The sequence below is a fragment of the Eretmochelys imbricata genome, chromosome 2, assembly GCF_965152235.1.
Source record: "Eretmochelys imbricata isolate rEreImb1 chromosome 2, rEreImb1.hap1, whole genome shotgun sequence".
NCBI lineage: Eukaryota > Metazoa > Chordata > Testudines > Cheloniidae > Eretmochelys > Eretmochelys imbricata.
The window spans coordinates 235,577,489-235,602,411 of NC_135573.1; the positions used below are offsets into that span (position 1 = coordinate 235,577,489).

Sequence of the window (24,923 nt, forward strand, 5' to 3'; positions counted from 1 at the left end):
TGAAGTCAGCATTTACATGCCTGGTTCCTGGGCTCCAATTTAGCCAAACTTGTAAGCACATGCTTAAATCCATTCCTATTCATCAAAGCACTTAAGCATGTGCTAAACTTCAAGCATGTACTTCAGTCCCATTAAAGTCAATAAGAGTTATACAGATGTTTAACTTTAAGAACATGATTAGTGGTTTGCTGAATAGGGATGATTTACTGAACTGGGGACCTAGAGCACAGATTGCAGGACTGGAAAACTTAATACATGATTTTGGCATAGCTGACCAGTGTACAGTGCTGGTATATTGCAGTCACATACCACAGGGGAAGTTTCAGCGATCAGTTTAACCAAGAAATATTATTACATCATTAGGAATATAGGCCTGCCATGGGCTGTATAGACCCCAGGTGGACCGGCAACCGAGGAATTAATGCAGGAACTGCCAGCTAGTTCTGTATGGCAGCCTCACAGCTGGGAGAATAAAAGAGCTGAGAAGCAGAGGAGTGGGGCAGCTGCCAGAGGAGCCAGCAGTCCAGAGAAAGGAGGTTCTGCCAGCAAGCTAGTTGAGACGTGGCCCCAGAGTGACAACAACCCAAAGAAGGGATGACCTGAGCTGCAGAAGCCTACAGAACTGAGGGAGGTAGGAAGGAGCTCAGGGTACAGCAGGAGAATTGATGAGAACTGATCCTGCCTGCCTGGGTTAAGAGCCCTGAGCTGGAACCAAGAGGAGTGGGTGGGCCTGGGTCCCCCTACCTACCTCTTAACAGAGATATAAGAGCCAAAGGGGGTTCCAGGTTCCTAGAGGACAAGGACCAGATAATCCCTACCAAACATAGGGGATGTCTGTACATTCCAGTGGAACAGAAATTAACATCCCTGCCCCCGGAATAGGACTATAGAGATTGAGACAAGAAGGGCAGGCTGATTGCCCTGCCTGTCTGAGCAGAATCTGTGCAATGCTGTGTCTGACCAAAGAGTGGCATTGATGTGTTGAGGCGCCAGGACACAAGGCATCCTAGAGAACTGCTTTCATACTCCATCTGTAACTTCAGTACTTGTTGGTTCAAAAGTGATTTTGTTATGACTAACTATGACGGTCTGCAGGATTGCATTTCGAGTGCATGCCTAGTGGGTTAGTCTCTATCACAGTATTATCAGCATCTTTTTCATAAAATCCTTTACAAATATTTGCAATAAACACATCTCTGTTCTGCTTAGAATTGTCTTCAGGAAAGGAAAGCCTTCTCTCTACCCAATTGTATAATCCAATGAGTCAATTTCTTACATTTGACAGAGGAGAGAGACCAAACTAATTAATAAAAGCCTGTTGATTTCAGGAGTCTGATAAGTGAAGGAAAACAAATTATTTATCCTATAAGAGAAAATCCCTGTTGTAATCCTGCCAGTTATATGACTGATAAGACACTACTCATATAATTATTCATGTAACTTTAAGAAAAAAAATTAAGGGTTTCAAAAATCAATTATTTAAATAAAATCAGCACTTTTTCATTAGTTTACTAGATCACCTAATATAACATATGCATACATTATTCCATAAATAGCTATGTTAAGAGAATATTTAGAATGCACAGTTCAGCCCTAAAATTCAGAAAACAATTTATTTTTCAAAATGGAAAATTTTACGCCCTGGGCACACGTTTTCGTTATTTTTTTCTTTACCCACCTGTTAGTCCCACATACATGTAGAGGGTGACTCCCCAATTTCCACATCACAAGCTTATCAAGATAAAAGCCCTGCTACATATATTGCACATGCCCAACATGTAATCTTCAAAGATTCATAACTTGGACAAATCAAAACTTCTTTTCTCCAGAAAAGGCATTTCTCCTTAATGAGAGCAGATTTCAAGCTGTTTGTTACTGAATATGTCAATAGTCTCAAGAATTTTTTTAACGTGTTCTCAAAAAGGGCACAACACTTGTGCTCAAATTTTTTTTAAAAAAAATTACCTTTGGTCAGAAACTAAGCACAAAAAACTTCAGCTGAAATGGTAAAGTTCTTAGTGACTGAAAAACAAGAGTTTAAAATGGAAACCATAGTGCAACCTTACATATAGTCACTTCTGCTCCTGCTGTAATTAGAGAAATGACATTAGATAATTTTACATAGTGGCAGAGTTATTTCTCCCCTGACTTATATTCTAACACCCCACTTCTTGCTGCAGTCAGGCACTGCAGTCCTGCTTTCATGACATTACTAACTATTACCTCTGGGTCCCTTCCTACCACTGTCTCCTCTAAATTAAGTCAGTTTCGTCCTCAGTTTGGCAAAACACTTAAGCATGTATGTGTGCTTAAGTGCTTTGCATGGGGTGTCATAGTAAACAATTTTCTCATCACCTCTCTGTTTTCCCAATGTATGCAAATCCTTCTGTATGGCACTCTACTGTATGCAGTACAACTGAGGTCAAGCAATTGCTTTGTGCAGTGCTAGTGATTAATGCTCTTTTGGAGTCTGTCCCTGGACACACGCAATCCTGTGAGGGTCGGGGGGGTGGGGGTGGGGGATGGACTGCACGCTCTAGTGTCTTTTCCTTCTCTAACATCTATGACTTCATGATAAAGTCTAGTGTATCTTGTTTCTATGCTTTGCCCTACACTAATGCTGCTGTACACTATACAAATATGTTCCTTCTGCTTGATTAGTCAGTGTTAGGGACTTATGATTACATGATGTTATATATGCACATAACTGCCATCAATATTCAAGTGTTAATGTACACCAACTGGCAAACAGATTCATAACTAATTTGTCTAATCATGAATTCAATGGAGGATTTCCCCTAGGAAAGTTGTATTTACTCTTTTTTGAAAAGTTTAATGATCTGTAGTTAAAACTGTAAGACTTTAGACAGATTCATTAATCAGTTTTAGGTTAATCAAAACCAGTTTCTCAGATGTACAGTTTGATATAATGATTATATTAAATGTGATTGAATTCCTTAAACTGTAATCCCAAATTACAAACAAGCATTTATTCAGGAGTCAAGTGCTGACTCATGAGGGAAATTAGATTGAACTATTTTCCTAACATATAACTTCCACTTTTATCCTATGCAGTGAGAATAACATTCCTGATTTTGATCTTACACTTCTGTAACTCCATTTACTCTAGTGCAGTCACAACTAATTTACACTGTCATGAAATCAGAATCAGGCACCATATATTTGCCTATCTTCGGTTATAGGTCTTTCTTTGGGCTTATGATATTATCTGGCCAGTGGTCACATAACAGAAGCACTTTACTTGGGATGCCACATATTAAATGAACTGACCTTCCATTTAGCCAACGGACTAAATACAGTAAGTCAAATTCAGTGAGGAATGCACAGAGGCAACTCTCATTGAAGTCAGTGCAAGTTGTGAGTTGGCATCCAGGGCAGAATTTGGCTCTGAAATCAGCTACAGTATTGTTCTTAATATTTTGAGTAAAATCAGTTTAGAATGATTAATTTTGTTCCAAATGGTGAGGGAGTACTGATGTGAAATTTCAAGTTACAGAGATGAGTTTCTGAAAAACTACATGAATAAAAGGATTGCTCCTATGGTTAGTTTTTCAAGGACACTCCAAGAGTGCAGGGGTTTTTTTTGCATTGAATTGGATAAAAATAATTAGAAATAATACAAAACAACAAATATGCTTTTTCAGAGTCACTTTTCTGTGAAGAAGGGAGCTGCAGCCTTGGGGATTGGCACAGATAGTGTGATTCTGATTAGATGTGACGAAAGGTAAGTACAGATTCCATACATACCTCCTTACAATGCCACACTAAGAGAGGGGACAAACAACGGCTGAATACAGAGAAAGCATGTAGGGCCAGATCATCAGCTCGTGTAAATCAGCATAGCGCTAACTTCAGTAGATTTAAACTAATTTATACCAACTGAAGAACTGGCAGTAGTGTAAGTGGACTACTATCAATCAAATCAATCATGACTGGAGCCAGCCATGTGTCTGTCTTGCTCTCGGAAGTAATACCTCAGGGGGGTGGATCTTAAGGTGACAGGTGGGCAGGGCCTGGCAGGTCAGGGGGCAGGGCCAATGTTTGATTATGGTAGGCCCCTTATACTTCTACTGGCCCTTTGATCACAGTTTCTACAACAACTGATAGCTAGAGCTGATTGAAAACTAGAATTTTCATTCCACAGGAAACATTTTAATATTTGTTTTCTATGGAATGGAAAGTCCCCTAAAATTCTGATTCAGAAAAAGAGAAACACTTTGGTTTGCTCAAACTTAAATATTTCTATATCCTCAAATAGAAATATTTTATTTCAGTTTGTCCAATTGAGCTGAAATGTCTTATTTCAACTCAGTTCAACATGGAACTAGCATATATCCATCAGTAACTCACAGGAATTATAATTCGGTGGCTCTCGTGCCCCCATTTTCATTTATGAGTTAGGTTTCCTGGCTGGACCACATTTCTCATAAAGCACCATGGCAGTAAAGCCACAGGAGACAACTGTGGTGTATCATGGGAGCTGTAACCCTGCCAGGGCGCCCAGCCCAAGGAGGAGAATGAGGACATAAGGCTCTCAAACTTCAGTTCCTATGAGACAATACACCACCTTCGGTGGACCCAGAATAATATCAAATGGGCCCATACACAACATTTTGATTCAGCTGAACAAACCAAATTTCCTGACAGACAACTGAAATTCTGGCAAAAATCAAAATTTTATCACGGAAATTTCTGTTCTTGTGGAACTTGCATTTTCTGATTGTGGAAAAAAAAACTTTGATGGAAAATTTCTCACCAGTCCTACAGAGAGTTTCTCAATAAAAATTGCCTTTCATTAGGAGCTACTGAATATGATTGTTATAATCTACTGAATAGTTACGGCTCCAGATTAAATGGAAGGCCTGACTAAATCAAAATGTTCTGATCTTCTCATCAAAAGAAAACCATTTAAGCAATTTAGAATAGTAATCGCAGACTACTAATTCATAATCTCATCTCCCTAGTCTCAAAGTTGAGAACTCTTTGCAGAAGAATTAAAGACTGTATGAACAATGAGCAAAAAACACCTGATGCACCAGCACTTCATAATGACACCTTTGCTTTTTCTAGACACTATAGACCAGATTCAAGTAACTGGGTTCAGAATCTGGCCCATCTTGTATGAATTCTATGCAGATTCTAGGTAATTCAATACTTTAAACTGGTCTTCTTAAAGAAAATGGCAGAGTTACTGGATGTTTCTCATCCATTCCCGGAAGCTGCCAAAGGAACATAGCAGGCCACCAGGCCTTCTCCCAAAATACACGAGGCAGGAGTTTTGGGATGATCTTGTGCCTCTTGTGAAGGAAGGGTTTGGATTGTATGGGCTGCGGGTCCATCTGAGCTTTTGGATGCTTATCTAGCCTACGCCCACCAGATCCCATCCTGAGCAACACTCAGTCGAATTTGCCTGTATTCTTGTTGTATTGGAGCTGGTTGACCCTGTTTTTTAATCTATAAGATCATGCAGGCAGGCAGCCCACCCAAAAGAAGCAAAAATGCATTTTTGCTAATGCTGGGGGCTGGTCTTCCACATGCTCCTATTGCCCATTTGTGTGGATTGGTAATGGGAGCCTCTGGTTTACTCCATGCTCTTATATGTAGGTTGGCAATGCTATAGATTGTCTTGCTGGGCTCCTGCTGTATTTTGCCTCTGGGGGGGGACTTTTTTGCATGCTCCACCATATATTTTGGCTGTATTGGGGGGTGATTTACTGCCTGTTCCTATGTGAATTTTGACAATGCTTGCAGATGATTTTATTGTACAGTCCTGTGTGTGTTTGGGTCTCCTGGGGGCTAGCTAATCACTAGCTTATATGAATTTTGACAGTACTGAGGTCTCCGTAACTGTGTACCTCACTGTGTATTTTGGCAATGCTGAAGGCTGGTAAACAGCAGCTATTATACTTTATTCAGAGCAGAAATTCCAAGTCTGGATTTTAGTTTCTTTTTATTTTATTCCCCTTATGGTCCTAATAGCAGTTTTAAGAGGAAGAGGAAAATATTATTTTTGTCTGACGCCATAACAAATAAGCAAGGGAATTTTGGAATGGGTAGAACAGCGGTTCTCAAACTGTGGGTTGGGACCCCAAAGTGGGTCGCGACCCCATTTTAATGGGGTCGCCAGGGCTGTCTTAGACTTGCTGGGCCAGGGGCCGAAGCCAAAGCCCAGGGGCTTCATCCTTGGGCAATGGGGCTGAGATTACAGACCCTCTGTCTGGGGCTGAAGCCCTTGGGCTTCAGCTTTGCCTTCCTCCCCTGGGGCAGTGGGGCTTTGGCTTTGCCCCTCACGCCCTCCTGCCCCATCTGGGCTGGCAGGGATCAGGCAGGTTCAGGCTTCGGTCCTGCCTCCAGGGGTCATGTCATAATTTTTGTTGTCAGAAGGGGGTCGTGGTTCAATGAAGTTTGAGAACCCCTGGGGTTCAATATTCTGTACTGGCTTGGTATCCCAAAACAAAACTAGGGTCGAGTTCAGCTTTTTTCATTTGCAAAGCAAAATATCATGATCTTTTGCCAAAGCAAAGCTGCCCAAGCCCATCTCTACCAAAAGCCTCTTTCTGGGTCAAACTCTTAACTTTGTTGGGTGTTCTGCATAATTAAGTGATCAAAAAAGTGATAAAAAAATACCAAACTTTTTTTGCTGAAAATTAAGACATTTTCATTTTTTTCAGAGTAACAGCCGTGTTAGTCTGTATTCGCAAAAAGAAAAGGAGTACTTGTGGCACCTTAGAGACTAACCAATTTATTTGAGCCACTAGTACTCCTTTTCTTTTTGTTTCATTTTTTTATTCCCCTGAATGTTTCTGATGTAAATGAAACCAAAACCCAGCAAAGTGTTGGTTTTCTAACATTATTTTTGGTAAAATATTCTGGGTTTTGGTTAGAAACCAAGAGTTAATTTTTATTTTTAGACAAAAAACAGAAACATTTCATTACATTTTTTTCCATGAAAATATTTATTTTTGACATATCCATTTCTTTCAATGAAATTGTTTTTACCATTTCTACTATAGACTGAAAAGGTCCTTGAAGTAGGCCTCATCTTATAAGTGCCCAGTGATTAATCAAAGTTAATGAAGAACTTACCAAAAATTTTGGTAATGCTGACGATTTTATGGATTTTTTCTCTCCATGGATAGTCTGACCCTCAGCTAAAACAACCAAAACCCCAGATCTCAATAAGTAAACATGAATAATGTTTTCATCATGAGCCTAATGAATTTAAAAGACTTTCCAAATTGGCCTGAGAGGTTTATACCATTGAGCCTGAATCTCAGGTGAATGGCTCATACTAAATCTACTGCAAATATCATGTACACTAAATTTGAAGGATTTGAAGATGTACTTTCTTTTAGCCCAGACCAGCTGCTTCTTTTCATGCCCTTCTCAAAGCTAGTAGGAAGGTAACCAGATCAATCTATGGAGCAGTCGCTCTGAGGCAAATTCATCCCTAGTGTTGCTCCACTGGAGTTACATCGAGGATGAATTTGGCCTGCTTTGTTTCGTTCTGCATTGCAAATAAAAGTTTGTGTTCTCCTGTGGGTGTGGAGAAGTAATGGAAAGGGACCCAGCTGCTCTGAGCAGGCAGAAGACTTCCCTCTCCCACCCCAACAGTTTAATTTTGGAGCAATCAGCTGATCTCATGGCTTGGGGCCATGCAGTTGATTCGAGGATTCTCTGTGCAAGTGCATAGCCCCCTGGATATGATCCTCAAAGCCCTTGGGAGGTGGAGTCGCAGACTCCATCGCTTGGGCAGGGGGCCCGGTTGGGTTGCCACACAGCAACCAATGGCAGCCACAGAGTTGGGAATCCCCTGCAGGACATCCAGGATCTTCTCAATGGGGCTACAGAGGCACACTGGAACCTGAAGCTCCATGAGGCAGGATTTGCCTTTTAATATAGCACTAAGTGGGGCTTCAGCATGGTCCTGAACACTGGGCTTTCTGCATGAAGGTGACTTTTCCCCACTACTGTTACCGCACTGGTGCCAGCTGACTAACTAAAGTGAATTTCAGCATTGTGCTGAAGGCCAGGTCAGGGACTAGGCACCATTTAAGTGCCTACTTTGAGAGCTTAAATGGTGCAGAGGCGTCAATTTCTTCCCTATCTGGGATTATTTAAGTGGAAAACTGATAGAAAGGGGCTGATTTCAAAACTGGAACCTTAATATGACATTATCCTTTCTGCAGAGGGAAAATGATCCCATCAGACCTTGAAAGAAGAATTATTGAAGCCAAACAAAAAGTAAGTCTATTACCAGGTGCCCTCAGAAATGGTGCAGGGTTTCCCACTTCCATGCATAGGAAACAAGTGGCATTTTGGTCAATTTGATTGGTGTGTTTTAAGAGGAGATTTGAGCTAATCTTATGTTATGTTCCCTTGCAGAAGAGCATGGAATTATACCATGATTATCTGAAACACAACAATATAATGAGGAAGGTTAGAGATGTTGAATAAAAGATGTGTTTAAAGATGTTTCATGGTCTTTGCAAGGCATTTGTCTTCCTTTTATGCTATATAGTGTAATCTTCTCCTGATTTAGACCGCCTCAGTCTGCAATACAATCAGTAGCTGAATGTTAGCTCAAAATGAAAAGATGTTTTGGGATTGAAGGGTTTTTTTAATAAACTGAAAATAATCTTATCGAAGTCACAAAATCAAGAAGAGTTCATTCAAAAGAACTAAATATATTCTCCAAGGTACAGTTTATATGTGTGCCCTTTTAAAAGGCCCTTTTAAAAGCTTAAATATGATATTATAATATATATCTTATTTTAATGTGGTGGCTATGGCAACAGTTGCTGTATAATAATAATTTAAAAACACAGAGTTCATAATTCACAAGAAAAACTGGTCTTTGTAAAACTTGCTTTGCCTAAAATAAACCATGGGATTAGGGCGACCAGATGTCCCGATTTTATAGGGACAGTCCTGATTTTTGAGTCTTTTTCTTATATAGGCTCCGATTACCCCCTACCCCCGTCCCGATTTTTCACACTTGCTGTCTGGTCACACTACATGGGGTAGGGGAAACTAAACCAAAAAACAAAACATTCATCCAAAAACCTACTAAGCATATATCCTATTTTGCAGGGGGGAAGTTCATGCCTTTTAAGAAATATCAGTTGCTCATTACATGTTAAGAAACCTGTATTTTTATGTAATTTTTTCATATATGTATTTTAGACACCAATCTTGCAAAGTCTTAGGCACTTGCTTAACTTTACACATTTTGAGTCGTTCCAATGGTTTCAGAGGAACTGCTCATGTGCTAAAAGTAGAGAGTAAGCATAAACCTTTGCAGGATCAGGACCTTACAACCTAGACTCTTGGGGTAGGGAATGTGCCTTCCTATATGTTGCACAGAATCTAGCATGTGCTGAATGCAACATTAATATAAAGCATAATATAGGCTACTTCAAATTTGCCCAAAAGATTTCTTGTTCAACGATGCATAAAGATGGTTTTGTTTGTCCTACATGTCATAACAGAGTTTCCATGTTTTACGTCAAACACACCGATAGATGTGGAAATGTTCATTCTGAAGCTTTTACAGCTAAAGTATCTTTACATAAATGGCACAGTGTTGGCCTTGGAAGTTTGCTGCCACCTAAAGGCAGAAACTGTAATATCAAGTTTCAGAGTGGTAGTCGTGTTAGTCTGTACCAGCAAAAAAACCGAGGAGTACTTGTGGCACCTTAGAGACTAACAAATTTATGTGGGCATCAAGAACATCTAAAATGAGAAAAGCAAAAAAAAAAAAAAAAAAAAATGGCACCTTCCTTTGCCTGGCCACACAAAGCAGGTTTGTCACCTGGGAGACACTTGTGTATTCATTCAGGATTAACACAGTGGCTGCTGCAATTAAAGTTTTCCTTACACTATGGCCTGACTATTGGAAGAAAATAGAGCTACTGCAGATTCCGGGGGGCTTCTCTGTTTGACATATAATATTCTCTTGCTGATGAATATTTCTCTTCTTTTTGTAGGGATTTGTTCCTTTCCTAGTTAGTGCCACTGCAGGAACTACAGTGTATGGTGCATTTGATCCACTCCTAGCTATTGCAGACATCTGCAAGAAATACAAAATCTGGATGCACGTGGATGTAAGTATTGTATTGCTCTAGGGACTGGATTATAGAGTGTGCCAACATGAATTCATCCATCCATATACAGTGTCATTTTCCACAGATGATAACATACTAAGTCCTCTAATGAAAGCTAATGAGCTAGGGCCTAATTCTCCCCTCCTTTGATCTGGGCACCTGGAACTCCTGGTGAGGTCGCTGAGAGCTGTGGGTGCTCTGCACCTTTGAAAATCAGGCCACTTTTAGCTGTCTAAACATGCATTTAAATGACTCACTTTAGGAATCCTAGTTTGAAAATCCTGGCCTCAGCCTCTGTATCTCTAGACATCATAATTAGGAGAAAATAACATACCTCATACAGACCCATCTTCTGTGGCAGATGTAAAATAAATCAAGCTGGTTGAGAAATCTTTGACATTTTTTTTCTGTCCAAAAATTTCATAGGGTTGTAGCCAAAATGTTTCACAGAAACGCACTGGTATCCATGAAAATATTGTCTGGAGGCTTTCTCAAATCCAAAATGGAATTTGGGGGAGGGGTATGGAAAGAAATTGAGAAACCTCCCCCCAGGATAGCCCGCTGGTTAGTGTACTCACCCAGGATGGGAGAGACATGGCTGCAAGTCCCTACTCTGTCTATTTCAGCTATTCTGGGGTGGGGAGCCTCTTGCGGGTTCTTTGCAAAAAATGTCTAAAGATCTCATTTTTGTTTTGCTTTGGAATGAATAAAAATCTTGAAATTTTTCATGAAACAGAATTGCTGTTTTCCAGCCAGCCCTAAAAATAAACAAGCAAGGAAAAGGCAGTTAGTTGTTTCTAAACTTGCAGTCAGTTAATGCTGTAACTGCCCCAGACTACTAAAACTGTGAGGTCCCTAAGGCATCTGCTAGACTGTCTTGCCAAATTGCTTTGCTAACATTAGCTTACTTATTGAGGTCCTCACTGTGCCTCATTCTCCTGCCCATGCTGGAAGACGATCTCTCCGATCCAAGAGCTCTGCAGGAAAAAAGAGGGTGGGGGGGAGGAGGTTGGAGGAAACATTAGTGGTTTGAACTCAGATGCAAAACCCATCTCTCCAGCTGGGCTGCCATCCCACTCTATCAACACCACTGTCACAAAAAGGGAAAAGGCCAACTTACCCTTGTGTGTGTCTCTAGTCACCTCTTGTCTCCCCAGCAGGCCAGATTGGGGCTGGCCTAGCATACAGCTGTCATATATGCCATGCTGAAGGAGGAATTAGGTGGGCTGGACAGTGATAAAGGTTGACACATAGGCCCTGGCCTATGCAACTCCAGTCACAGCCTCCTGAAAGAAACCACAGGAGAGAGAGATGAAAACCATTAGTATAGTTTATTATCCGGGCCCTAAACCGTAGCTCCATCTGAGGTGTTTAGAGATATATGGGTTCAGAAAGCAAAGGATCAGACATAAAATTGATCGAACACATTGATGCAAACACCAGAAAAATACAAAACTATCTGTTTTTAAGATTATGTATCTTGTCTTTCAGGCAGCATGGGGTGGCGGGCTGCTGATGTCTAGGAAACATAAATGGAAATTAAATGGTGTTGAAAGGTATGATTTATTAACGAGTTAAATGCTCCAGTATAGTTGTGATTACCACAGAAATGTCTATAAATAAAAATCAACCAGTCCTGTTCATTATTATAATTTAATGTCCAATATATAACATGAAGCAATCTTTTAAGCTGTCCTCTCTCAACTGAAATAACATTGCCAAGTTCCTTTATTCAATAAGATGTGTGATTAAAAACTTGTGATGTGACTTTGTTTTCTTGTTCAGATAATGTATAACTCCTATTTGTGATTCACCCCTTTGAAACTGATTCTGAGCTCCAGAATGGTCATTGTGTGATTCTCTGTATGAACCTATCCAAAAAGAACCAGCAACTGCATTTCCAAAAGAACTGAACCTTGGAGACCTTGCAATGGGGTTACCAGATTGTCTGAGATCATTTATTTCAGAGTAACAGCCGTGTTAGTCTGTATTCGCAAAAAGAAAAGGAGTACTTGTGGCACCTTAGAGACTAACCAATTTATTTGAGCATGAGCTTTCGTGAGCTACAGCTCACTTCATCACTTCATGAAGTGAGCTGTAGCTCACGAAAGCTCATGCTCAAATAAATTGGTTAGTCTCTAAGGTGCCACAAGTACTCCTTTTCTTTTTGAGATCATTTATAAATCCTCAAATCCCTATGAAATATCAGAATGTCACAATGCCATGACAATATAACTCTACGTTTTTATGCAATGTCCTAGTACACTGGATTGTATTGCAATGGGTTCTAGCTAGAATTTTATCATCAGAAGAGTTGTCATGCCTACTCTTGCTAGGAATATTTAATTTACGCATCCAAATTCATAGCTTCTTCTATTCTCCACATTTCTGTAGTTGCAAAACTCAGCTCATATGTGCAACAGCTCAGATTTCTGCACTGTTTGAATATGCCTCATGGAAGTAAATCCTTGTGCTGCATCTTGAAAATGCTGATGTTTAAGGATACAAGGTTTTGAATTCCACCCTTGAGGAATGCATCTATAATACACAGAGAAATGCTGAACCAGTTCAGTAGCAATAAAGAATAAGCTTGAATGAACTTCTGAGCAAGTACTTTGTCTAGAAACTTTTTAAAAGCTTCTGTTGGTTAAGATTAGGATATTATTCCCATCCTACTTCTTTCCAACTTCTAGCAAAACCACAACTCCCTGCCAGTTAAATTGCACTACTCCCAACTTCCTTCTTCTCTGTCTTCATGCCTTTGGTTTCACTCAATTCCCATGATCCTCTTACTGGCTCCATGATATTTTCCTTCCATTCTTCTCCTGAAGACTCTGTATTCATGTCTCTCTATGAGGGCCCAATCCCCTTCTCTCAGATACACGAGCATATAACACTTCTAAAAATTGTTTTTATCTTGAATTCAGAAAGCAGCCAGTGACGTCCTCTCCAACTGATCACTTAAAAGCCTTTAGAACTCAAAAAGGACTTTAAAAAGCTAGACACGTTTTTGTTAAAAAAAACTGTCTTATCACTGAATACATGCACACTATGCATAAGCAGGATATACTTCAAAACATCCAGGATGTTGAAATACCTGCTCCTGCTGCTTATCAGGATATAGCATTAACGAAGAACCTGAATCACAAAAAATGGATCCAGGATAGGAGCCAAATCTGAACTTCTTCCAAATTCAGACGTGTTTGCATTAGAAATTCTGGTTCAATCTCTGATAAAGAGATGCCTAAATCATGAATTCAGACGGGCAACTCAGTTGGAACTTCCCCAACATTCAAGGGGTATAGATCTAGTGTTCTGATAAGGGTCATCTCCTGGCATGGGGCAGTGAATTACATGCGAATCTTGCCATTTCCTCTTCCTTCTTCACATGGTGAATGATGGAGGAGGCGAGCAGGGGTAACTACCCAGATTTCAACAGGGCATGTACATTTTGTGCACACGTGGATGCTAATATTGGTGCTTAGTTACATTAAATGGGAAAAATTCCAGTCTGAGTACCAATGTGTGGGATTTAGCTATCCTACTAAGGTGTTCACATTTGGATGTTACAAAGTGAGTGTGAGCACCTGCATCCACTTCAGCCTCCAATTTCTAATAATCACAACACATCAAATAAAGCCAATTCTTGCTCAAGCAAAACTCCAGGATGGTCCATTAGGAAATTTCCAAAAGAAAATAATGTGTCTCATTTTTGACTATGTAGCGTTCTTCTTTAAATGTGACTGTAAGCCATCATTTTATTTAAGCATATGTCAATAGTTGACATCAGCACCCTTTGTGACAAAGCAAATGTAATTAGATAAAACACTTTGTGCACAACTGTGATGAATTTTAGAAAAAAGGATGACCTGAAGGTCAATGCAATGATTTAGGCAGAAAATTGATATTTGGGCATTGTTGCTGGTAAACAACCCTGTTACTATAAAAAACCCAAGCCACCTCCATTATCTACAGGCATCTTAAAGAACATGTTTAGGGTTCTCTGTAAAGACAGACAAAAGTTAGTAGCTGTAACAAGAGAAGAGATTAATAGGCTTGAATGCGAGTTTAGAATCATTAACTCCAGTACCCTAAACAGGTGAGTGGCTCTGAGTTGATTAAAAGCAGCCAAATGCTCAAAGAGCTGGGCCAAGTAGCCAGATGCTGCCTGTGAAAGAGTATTCCCTACAGCCTTTGCTTTAGGGGCTGCATAATTCCATTTAAATAGCAGGAAAGGCAGCACAGAAGTATTCCACTGGCTACAGCATTTTGCAACTGCACATAGTTGCATTGATCACAATGGTCTCTTCTAGGCTTGGAATCTGTGTTTTGGGGGAGTGGGGAATCTGAGAGAAAATGACAATGCTCACTGCAGGGCACCTTTCCTCCAGTGGGATTCCAAAGCACTTCACAAACCTTAATACCGACTGGTTTCCAAACAGAAAAAGAAAATTACCTCCCAGGCCAGATTCTCAAAACACTCACCTCCATTCTTGCAGGTACAGTTTTGGTATTCGAGATATTTTCACCCCCCAATTTACTGACTTATTCAGATCTATACAGTTAAACAGCCCCCTCCCACAGCAAGAATGAGCACACTCCTATGCAGGAGGCATCTTCAACAGACCTCCAAAGTATAAATCCTGCAGTCAGTAAATAACAAGTTAAGCATAACACAAAAATAAAACAATGAACAACTGTTTGCCTCTCCACCCGTCCCACAACCTCAATACTTCAGTGTTCACCCACCCGCTTTGTGCTTCCTCTACACCTATGCAAACAGATGGGTTTTGCAGCCTGTCCTTCAGTCAGCAGATTCAGTCTCTTTTGTACCTGGCAGAGCAGGAGGACTTCCAGTCAAAGGCCAATGACAGAGAGTACCCTGCCAGCAACTCCCTTTCCTTTAAATCCTGGGGGATCCAGATTCAGATTTGCAGTTGCAATCCAGGATGTACAGATCAAAGTGACCTGAATAGTGGTCACAGCTAACTGTGGGTGCAAAAATGTACCTGCAGTTAGTTATCTTTGTCTTCAAAAACTGACACCTGTTTAAGGCTGAGCTGAATAAGAGCCAAATTCTGGTCCAGACTGTGGCACATATAAAGCTCCTGCAGAGTGGAATAAGAGGAGCGCAAGGCATCCTGTCCTAGGCCCCACACACTCTCTCTGTGGCAAAACTAGGAAGCAGATTATAGCACAATACAAAGAATTGAACAGCAAGGAATGAACATAGATCTAAACTCATTTACCCCATTTGGCAGACAGATTATTATGCATACCCTTAACAAATGTAGGAACATTATGACTCAGGCAATCATATCCAGAGAGCAATCTTGGACCCCAGGCTAGTCGTTCGTTCTAGTGTTTACTAGGCTTGTATCCACTTTTGGAGCTGTGTTTCTAGCCTCCTGTTGACCCAATTCTCAAACTTGCCCAGTTCTGAAGATAGGAAGCACAAATCAACCCTTATGTATGTTAAACAGGTATTTGGTTTTATTTAGCCATTTTTGAAACTTGGGATCCCTATACTTTCGTCTTCACTATAGTCTAAAAAGTACTTTTCCAAATGTTCTCGTGTATAACAAGATGTGATCTTTTGGATAAAGTATCTTGGGTTGCTTTAATTTAAAACCTTCTGCAAGCCATGCCAGGCCACTATTTGCTGTGCTTTAGAAAAGGGTTTCTTTTTAAAAAATCTCGGAAGACTTGTTAGCCTTTCAAAAAAAATAAAATCTTACCTTTAAGTAATTTATAAAACAAAACAAAACAAAAAAAACCCGCAAAACCCCATAAAGGGAAATAAACTCCCCAAAACATTTTTTGAATCCGCACTACCAGCTCATATCACCCTTTCCAAGCCATTTTCAGTGACGTGATTAGTTAGCAGCATAGTTTTTGGTGTGCCAATAAATCTCTCTTTCTATGCCACAGCATCTTGAGGAGCATATTATATCAATCCAACAGGCATAGGACCTGGTGTTTTTTTTTCCTGCTTGAGTCAATGCATGCCAATAAGTATTTCAGCACGCTGTCCGACTAACTTTCTAAGGCAGCTTCTGGCATCTTGGTAACCAAGCTAAGTGGCCGAGAGCATGAAAGAGCGTTTTGAGATAATACCATATTCATTACCATGATCATTTTGGGCCAGAGCCTCAAATTGTACAAATTGTCATAGCTCACTTGAAGCCAATAGAGCAGTGAGAACTTACACCAACTGAGGATCTGACCATTCCGGTAAAATTTTCAGATTTTCAAAGATGTGTAAAGATGCAGATCAGCCCAAAATGGAATTTTCAGACGTGCATCAGCAAGTTGATGGGATCAATGGGAGTTAATGGGAATCGGTGGGAATTAGACACCAAACCTGTTTAGGCGCTTTTGAAAATCCCACTAAGCACCTATCTGCATCTTAGCTACCTAAACACCTTTGCAGACTGGTCCTAAATCATGTATGTGTTTTTGACACATTCACTCTTTGCCTTTAAAGTGTGGATGGATCACAAAAATTCTGGTGCTCACAAAATCTAATGTATAGCACCACGGCTCTGTGCTAACTCTCCAGAGCCATAGTCCAGAACCTTTTAGGGCTAACTCTACAAAAACCCTTCCTTTGATGAGTAGTCTGCCTGAGTAAATTTACATCAGCGCCCCACAGTGTAATTAAAGATTCTACAATTGAGTCCTGCAGAGCAAGTGCTAGGCATTCGCAGACTAAAAAACTGGTTAGGGCCCCGAGCAGCTCAAGAAGGCCCCCTATTCACTTTTTATTATGTGTTGTATGTGGGGAAGGCCCCAAAATATTCCTGATTAGGGCCCCCCAATGGGCTAGCACTGCCTCTGGGGTCCTGTATGAACATTAATAATCACTCTTCTGAAAACCGCTGTGCGTATTTTCAGCCTTGCATCTTTGAGGCCCATATGAGCCATATTAGTCTTGTTTATTATTGAATGTTTTAATGATTTCAGATCTGTGGTATAACATCTCAGTTTAATGTTGTTTGTTGTTGTAGGGCCAATTCTGTGACTTGGAACCCCCACAAGATGATGGGTGTCCCATTGCAGTGTTCTGCCCTTCTCGTTAGGGAAGAGGTATGTCTTCATCCATTTGCACCTCTAGTCATTTCTGCCATTTCCCTCCGGAATGTGCTGGATGCCTTCTTTATAACTGTGTCATAGCTAATGTATGTTAATGTGATGAAGATTACAAATGAAACTGAGACGCAAACCTCTAGGCACTTGTTCAGTCTACAAACACAGAAAGGATTTAAAATGGCTGTCCAGGGGAAATGAATGACTATATATCTTTAGGTTTCAGAGTAGCAGCCGTGTTAGTCTGTATTCACAAAAAGAAAAGGAGTACTAGTGGCACCTTAGAGACTAACAAATTTATCTGAGCGTAAGCTTTCGTGAGCTACAGCTCACTTCATCGGATGCATTCAGTGGAAAATACAGTGGGGAGATTTATATACATAGAAAACATGAAACAATGGGTGTTACCATACACACTGTAACGAGAGTGATCACTTAAGGTGAGCTATTACCAGCAGTAGAGTTGGGGGCGGGGGGGACCTTTTGTAGTGATAATCAAGGTGGGCCATTTCCAGCAGTTGACAAGAACATATGAGGAACAGTGGAGGGTGAGGGAGGGGGGAATAAATATGGGGAAATAGTTTTACTTTGTGTAATAACCCATCCACTCCCAGTCTTTATTCAAGCCTAAGTTAATTGTATCCAGTTTGCAAATTAATTCCAATTCAGCAGTCTCTTGTTGGAGTCTGTTTTTGAAGTTTTTTTGTTGAAGAATTGCAACTTTTAGGTCTGTAATCGAGTGACCAAAGAGATTGAAGTGTTCCCCAACTGGTTTTTGAATGTTATAATTCTTGACATCTGATTTGTGTCCATTTATTCTTTTACGCAGAGACTGTCCAGTTTGACCAATGTACGTGGCAGAAGGGCATTGCTGGCACATGATGGCATATATCACATTAGTAGATGTGCAGGTTAACAAGCCTCTGATAGTGTGGCTGATGTGATTAGGCCCTATGATGGTGTCCCCTGAATAGATATGTGGGACAGAGTTGGCAACGGGCTTTGTTGCAAGGATAGGTTCCTGGGTTAGTGGTTCTGGTGTGTGGTGGCTGATGAGTATGTGCTTCAGGTTGGGGGGCTGTCTGTAAGCAAGGACTGGCCTGTCTCCCAAGATCTGTGAGAGCGATGGGTCGTCCTTCAGGATAGGTTGTAGATCCTTGATGATGCGTTGGAGAGGTTTTAGTTGGGGGCTGAAGGTGATGGCTAGTGGTGTTCTGTGATTTTCTTTGTTGGGCCTGTCCTGTAGTAGGTGACTTTTGGGTATCTTTAGAGAGTTTTGGCGACTTTTTGTGTGAAATACACTGAACTAAGTTGTGCACTTAGTTGAAGCCATGCACCACTGCAGCTTTCAATGCTGAGTCCAGGTGTGACTGAAGACAGAATCTGCCCCACTTACACATATCAGTTGGACTAGCAATACAGTGCACAGTGTCCACGAGTTATTGCCCTTTCAGATGTTTGTAGTCAACCAATTGGCTAGACATTACAACCCAACACTGATATATAAGCCCACTTTGTGCAGCGTGGAATGAGAAAAGGAAGCCCAAGTTCACATGTGATAAAATCCACACCTTTTATTTAGTATTGGGATAGCGACAACTGGAAGAATTATCCTTCAAGCTTGTAATCTTCACATAGCAGGCAGTTACTGGGACAGCTGCTACACAACCACCACTTATTAGACCAGCTATTGAAAAGCTGGTTACTGCTCTGCTAACAGGTGTACAGCAGATTGTACACAATGTGCACTTAAACAGAAAGAGAGGAGCTAGGTTTTATTTGCCCTGTGGTTCAATTCTGTGAGACAAACCCTGGCCTCATTGAAGCCAATGCCAGAGTGAAAACAGGTGTCTCACAAAAAGCGTACAGCCAATTGTTTTTCTCTCCTTTTTCCCCTCTCATTTTTATGAGTTTCATATATAGGTAAATCTTGACGACAAAGACCCCGCGTGGACTGCAAAATACAGTTTGGGGAAAGAGGCCAATGGCGTGCACAAAACATACATGAAGACTTCAACAGAGCCAGGATTTGGCACTCTCTATATGTAATGCATACAAATAAAAAGGAAAACTGAGATAAAAATTATTAGCTCCATGCTTTTTAGCTCAGAGATAGCCTACTGGGGGTCCGCAGCCAAATTCTTTGCACATGGCAAGACTGCCTCCCAAAACTACATTTTGCAGGCTAGACGAGAGTCAAAATATGACCACTTACCTTCAGAAACAGCACTAGCAGTGTGCTTAAAGGCATATTCATCCCCATCTGCCCAAAGCCTTTCTTACTATTTAAGACCCCCGTATGCACCTGGTTTGTAGCGTAGGTGGCGTGGAGGCCCTTGCATGTGCCTTCAGCATTGGAATGAACTGCACCCTGAAAGACTAAAAATGGGGAATAGTAGTTTAGAAACAAAACCAATTCAGCAAAGAGTGTCATGACATTATTTAGAAGAGCCACAGAGCTGCTGGGTCAGCTTGCTTTATCCAGAGGAATGCTTTGAAAAGTCATTTGGAAAGGTTACATAATAGAAACAAAGCAAAGCAGTAAAACCATGCAAATGCCAATTTTCCTTAACTGTATCTCTGTTTCTTTAAGGGCTTGATGCAGAGCTGCAATCAAATGCATGCTTCCTACCTCTTTCAACAAGATAAACACTATGACCTGTCATATGACACTGGAGACAAGGCGTTGCAATGCGGGCGTCATGTTGATGTCTTCAAGCTATGGCTGATGTGGAGAGCAAAGGTAAGCAAGTATATGATGTATTTGTTTGCATAAAAATAGTGAATAGCTCTGCTTTATATAATCACAGTTTTAGAAAATGTCTAACCTTACCTTTTCACATGAGATGGAAGAAAGAACAAGGATGGAAATTAAATAATAATAATAATAATAATACATTTCCACTTTCTTTACCTTTAACTGATTTAGCTACAAAGCATCACACATGACTTTGAAATTCAGACTCCATGTCATTGTGCACCGATTGCTGCATCTAACTAACAATCTGACAGCATAAATATTATGTTTAAGTATAAGTGTAATCAGTCCAGAAAGGTTTTGGAAACACAAAGATTTTTTATTTTAATGAAATTCTAAAACTAAATGTGACAAATTAGTGACTAACACACCTGGTTCCATTATATACTGTGATTATACCACAGTCATATTATTATTATGGGTAAACTAATTAAAATCTGAAAGTACTGGCTCTTTTTGACTCATGTATCTTTTTTGTATAATATTGCTAAATAAATACTTTTATGTATAAATTCAAATGATTATGCCCAACTATTTCAGGCTTGTTCATTGCATTTGACTGCATCGTTTCTATCAAAAAAAAAAAAAAGGACTTAAAGACCCTTAGATGCTTTATTCAAATTCTGAAAACACATTCTGGGACAGCTCTTTGCAACTGTCACCAGGAGTCTGCAAAATTGGATGTAAGCCATCTTTGTGTCTCCCTGATCCTCAGGCCACTACGCACTTGCCCGGTCACAAGGAGAAACTTCAAGAAGCCTCAAGGCTGTTTTCAAGTTGTCCCAGTTGAAATAGCCTCCCAGGAGCTGCTGTAATAGCAGGGGCCTTCGGAGTGCAAGGGAACTTTGGCCACACCCCTTTTTCTTTGGCCACACCCCCTATGATTGGCACTATGCTGGCTCTGCACCACTGTAGGATGCCCCTACCCAAAGGACCACTTAAACTGGCGTTAGGTCTGCTTTGCAGTGCCAGAGCAGCACAAATAGGATTTAGCAGGGCTGAGTGGACTTTTGTTTATAAACATTTTTTCTTAAAGGCCAGATCATTTCCATATTTCTTTGACTATTTTTTCTCCCCATTTCCTACCTCTATTTAACTTGGAATATTTACATTAACATAGGATCAATGTTTCTTAAACAGTTTGTCTGTTCCTGCAGCTTGTTCTCCTGACGTGAAGCCATAATAATGCTTTATTAGTGGCATCACAGCTGGTGGCTGCAGAAATAATTATACTGGCACAAACGGACTTGCGCTGGGAAGGAAGCAGCAGGAGAAACTGAAGCTCTTAAAAACAAGGATTCCAATTTCATACTAATGTCCTTTATCAAGTAGCAACGAGGAGAGAAAAAAATGGCCATGCGGAAGAGACAGAGTTGTTTCTAATTAGAATGCTTGTTTTTCACCAGACATCAAGCTGCTCTTTAAAAGCTTGTTTTATCATTTAATTTTCTACGGAATTTTTATGTTAGGAATAGGTGCCAGATTGCCTCCCCTGCAGGCTAAAATTCTCTCTCCATAGACCAGTGCAAACTTCCCCACTTACTCACAATGTGACTCAACCCTGACCAAGAAGGAACACCTGTAGAGTTCATGAGCCACAGCTTTCCAATCCATGGCCTCACTGCAGAGGCTGCCAACAAGTGTTCCCATCAGTGATACATATCTTCCATGGCCCATTAGGAACTGGACTTGTTACCCGGGGTTCTTTCAACCCAAAGCTCTTGGTAACTTTTACTCTCTGCAAGGTGGTGTCAGGAAATAAATCAGGGGAGACCGATAGATGGCTGGCACAAACAGGACAACACAAGAGTGCTTTCACTTAAAGCTAAACTTTACTTAGTCTCGAGCACTTACACATGTCCACAACAGGTTAGTAAAACACCCCAACCCTCGATAATTACCGAAGCTGAGTGTGGCTCTCGAGTGGCACAGCGGCAACAGGTGAGGAACACAAGATGCATCCCCCTACCTCAAACTTTTTCCCCTTATTTATACTTTAGTAATACAATGACATCACTTAAAGAAAATTTGTTAAGGAAGCAGTTTCAAAGGTCAAACAAGAGGCTTCCTTTTGGTCATCAATTAACCAGGTGTGGTTTTTTCAGAGTTTGCACGCCTTGAGGCCCATAAAATGCATGTATCAGCAATTTCAACACAATTCTTATCAGGAAGGATGCGGGGTCAAGCTGCCCTTTCTGTGGCACCCAAAACCCCCTCCCCTCCTGCCTTGGTTAAGCTAAGGCTGCTGCATGACCACTTTACGGCCTGCTGACATGGCTGCTTTTAGCAATAAGCAATAATGGTTTCAGGCACTTTACTGGTTTGCCAAAATCTCCCTGTACTTATCACCAACCTATTTCATACAGGTCAGATGGTTACAGCTAGAGCTGGGTGTACTATTCATAGCAAACAGGAAGGTGTACAGCATCTCCAAGATAGACTTTAGAAAAGTAAACTGCATCTTTGCTTTAGCAAGTGCCACGTACTCCTGAAACAATAGCAATTCAGAATACAGAGAGATACAAAATATTGTGTTCTTTCTTTATGAAGGGAACTACAGGATTTGAAGCACAAATTGACAAGTGCTTGGAACTTGCAGAATATCTATATAATAAAATAAAGAACAGAGAAGGCTATGAAATGGTGTTTGATGGAAAGGTATGTATTCTGATTTACTGTAGCTTTAAAATTTGGTACATATAGTCAGGAGTTGTGTTGCTACTGATAGGACAATCGGATTTTGGAGGACCCAAAAACATGCTCCTTACAAAGGAAACTGCTAATGATTCCCATCATTGTGGGTCAACTGAAATGAGGCAGCAGCGTGGAGTATTGTAGCTTGCATCACCCAGATGAAAGTCAACAGCTGACTTTTACTGGTGATTCAGATGAAAACAGGCTCCGCATGGCATGTTAGTGCACTGTAGATTCACACCCCACTTGGCATGCCCTAAGTCTCTGTGTAGACAAGTCATGAAAACAGGCCACATCCTACTTTTCACCTGTCTTCTTCTGGCTCCTAAATGTGCAAATTAAACTAGTTTAGACTCCGTTATTCTCTCACATTAGTAAGTTAGCTTATGGAATGTAAGGAAGTATAAATGAGCACTAGGGAATTTCAAGGAGTAGAAGATAATCTAATTTATTCCATCTCATACTCACCTCTGACTTGAGCCTATATGTCCAGAGTTATACAGTCACACAACAAAATCGAAGTACCCAGGATGCTCTATTAAGTAGGTCATCTACTATAGACACCTGCTTCTGAAGAGGCATTAACTCCATACTCTTGAAAGGACAGCACCTATAGAATCCAGATGTCTCTCTGTAGCGGACAAATGCATAGGCACAGTGGGGGATGTGTATCTGGATCCGTCTTCCTGGGATAAATTGCCTAAAATTATCCCTAATAATAATAATGATGCTAATGACTCTCTGTGGTGTACAGTAATGAAAGCCAATGATTGCTGTCATAACATGATGTATGAGAGGAGGGAAAGGCATGGAATTAATTGCAATTGAGATATTATGAACATTTTTTGCTGTGTAAGCCATTATTATTTTGTGTTTAGCCTCAGCACACAAATGTCTGCTTCTGGTACGTACCTCCCAGTTTGCGCAGCATGGAGGACAACGAAGAAAGAATGAACCGTCTTCTAAAGGTAAATAAGATATGTTGGTTCATTGTATGCAAGGCATGCCCATGTCATCAACATAAAGGCCACTGAAAATATTTCAAAATATTAGAGATGGGCTTGTACAAGAATTTTGGATAACAACCCTTTCAGTCCCCAACTTTGGGGAAGTTCAAACCAAATTTGGATCCTATCTTTGGGTATCGGGTTCATCTCTAACATAATGATTTTCCCACATTGTGGTCTGCAGAGGCCTGGCAGGTCACATGATGATAGCTGCTCCTCCTTGCTTCTAGCTTCCAAAGAGACTGGAGGCCTGTAAAAAGATCTAGAAATAAGGAAGATAAGCCAGCCGAGCTGTCTCCTTTAGGGACTACTGCTATATAAGAGGAGGAGGTGAGGAAACAGGAGCTGTATTTGAAATGCCAGAAGGTATTTCAGAAAGGGTGAGAGGTGAGAGAGGCGAACCAGACAGCCTGTCTGTGGGAGTAGGAGGAGGAGAATCGGCAGCCTGTGCAGGGGGATGAGAGGAACAGAACGGATGGAAGGGGAGATAAAGTGAAGAGCAAGAGCAGACAATGTGATTAATAAAAAGCAAAAAGATTTGGTGCTTAAAAGAGGGCTGAAAATACACAAAGACTTTCTTTTGTCAGGACACTCAGGGCATTGGGGGGAGGTATCTAGTTATGTTTTTATAATTTGGAAAAACTAGTGACATAAAAGTGATCATTTGAACACTTCCAATATCATTTTAATGGTTTCATTTAGCAAGGTAAGTGAGTTTACAAAACACACCTGTAATTCAGTTCCCCCAAATGCTGGTCTGTGTGTTTTGTATTCCGTGTGTTTCCCTTTCTTAGTATTTTTCTCTATGGTGCTTATTTGAACGATGGTCATCCTTGATGTTAACAATTTAAATTGCAATTGGTGATGCTAATGTAACTTTAGCGCCACAAACCCCTCCGGTGCCCTCTTCTGCCGCTGTCTGCAAAGCCAACCAGAGCGACAACCTCCCCACTTAACTAGCTAGCAGCCTTCCTCCTTATTCCCAATGCAGAGTCACAAGCCCCAGTACTCACAGCCCCATGCAGCTCTGGGCAGCAGTGATACTGGGTCCAGCTCTGGCCTGTCCTTCTCGGGCAATTCCCCCCAGCACAGTGCTCCTCCTGGCTCCTGTCCTGGGGTGTCCCCGATCGGCCGCCCTGTCCTTCCCAGCCTTCAGGCAGGGTCTCTGCTGCTTCACTTTGTCTAGGGCTTCCTGGCTGCAGCCCTTCTCTCCCCCAGCTCCAGAGCCACACCCCCAAGTTTCCCTCC

At 40.9% G+C, this 24,923-nt stretch overlaps 1 protein-coding gene across 7 annotated transcripts in view; it reads left to right on the forward strand.

Moving 5' to 3' along the window:
- GAD2 (glutamate decarboxylase 2) overlaps positions 1–24,923 on the forward strand; it is a 54,947-nt gene that overhangs the window by 24,317 nt on the left and 5,707 nt on the right. For 6 of the 7 annotated variants that reach the window (XM_077808221.1, XM_077808222.1, XM_077808224.1 and 3 more), the window contains 8 exons: positions 3,666–3,745; positions 8,211–8,265; positions 10,011–10,127; positions 11,619–11,683; positions 17,138–17,216; positions 19,810–19,959; positions 22,525–22,632; positions 23,547–23,636. In XM_077808221.1, coding sequence (XP_077664347.1) covers positions 3,666–3,745; positions 8,211–8,265; positions 10,011–10,127; positions 11,619–11,683; positions 17,138–17,216; positions 19,810–19,959; positions 22,525–22,632; positions 23,547–23,636 — 744 coding nt within the window. The remainder of the gene's footprint in view (positions 1–3,665; positions 3,746–8,210; positions 8,266–10,010; positions 10,128–11,618; positions 11,684–17,137; positions 17,217–19,809; positions 19,960–22,524; positions 22,633–23,546; positions 23,637–24,923) is intronic. The other variant, XM_077808228.1, reaches the window with a different exon arrangement.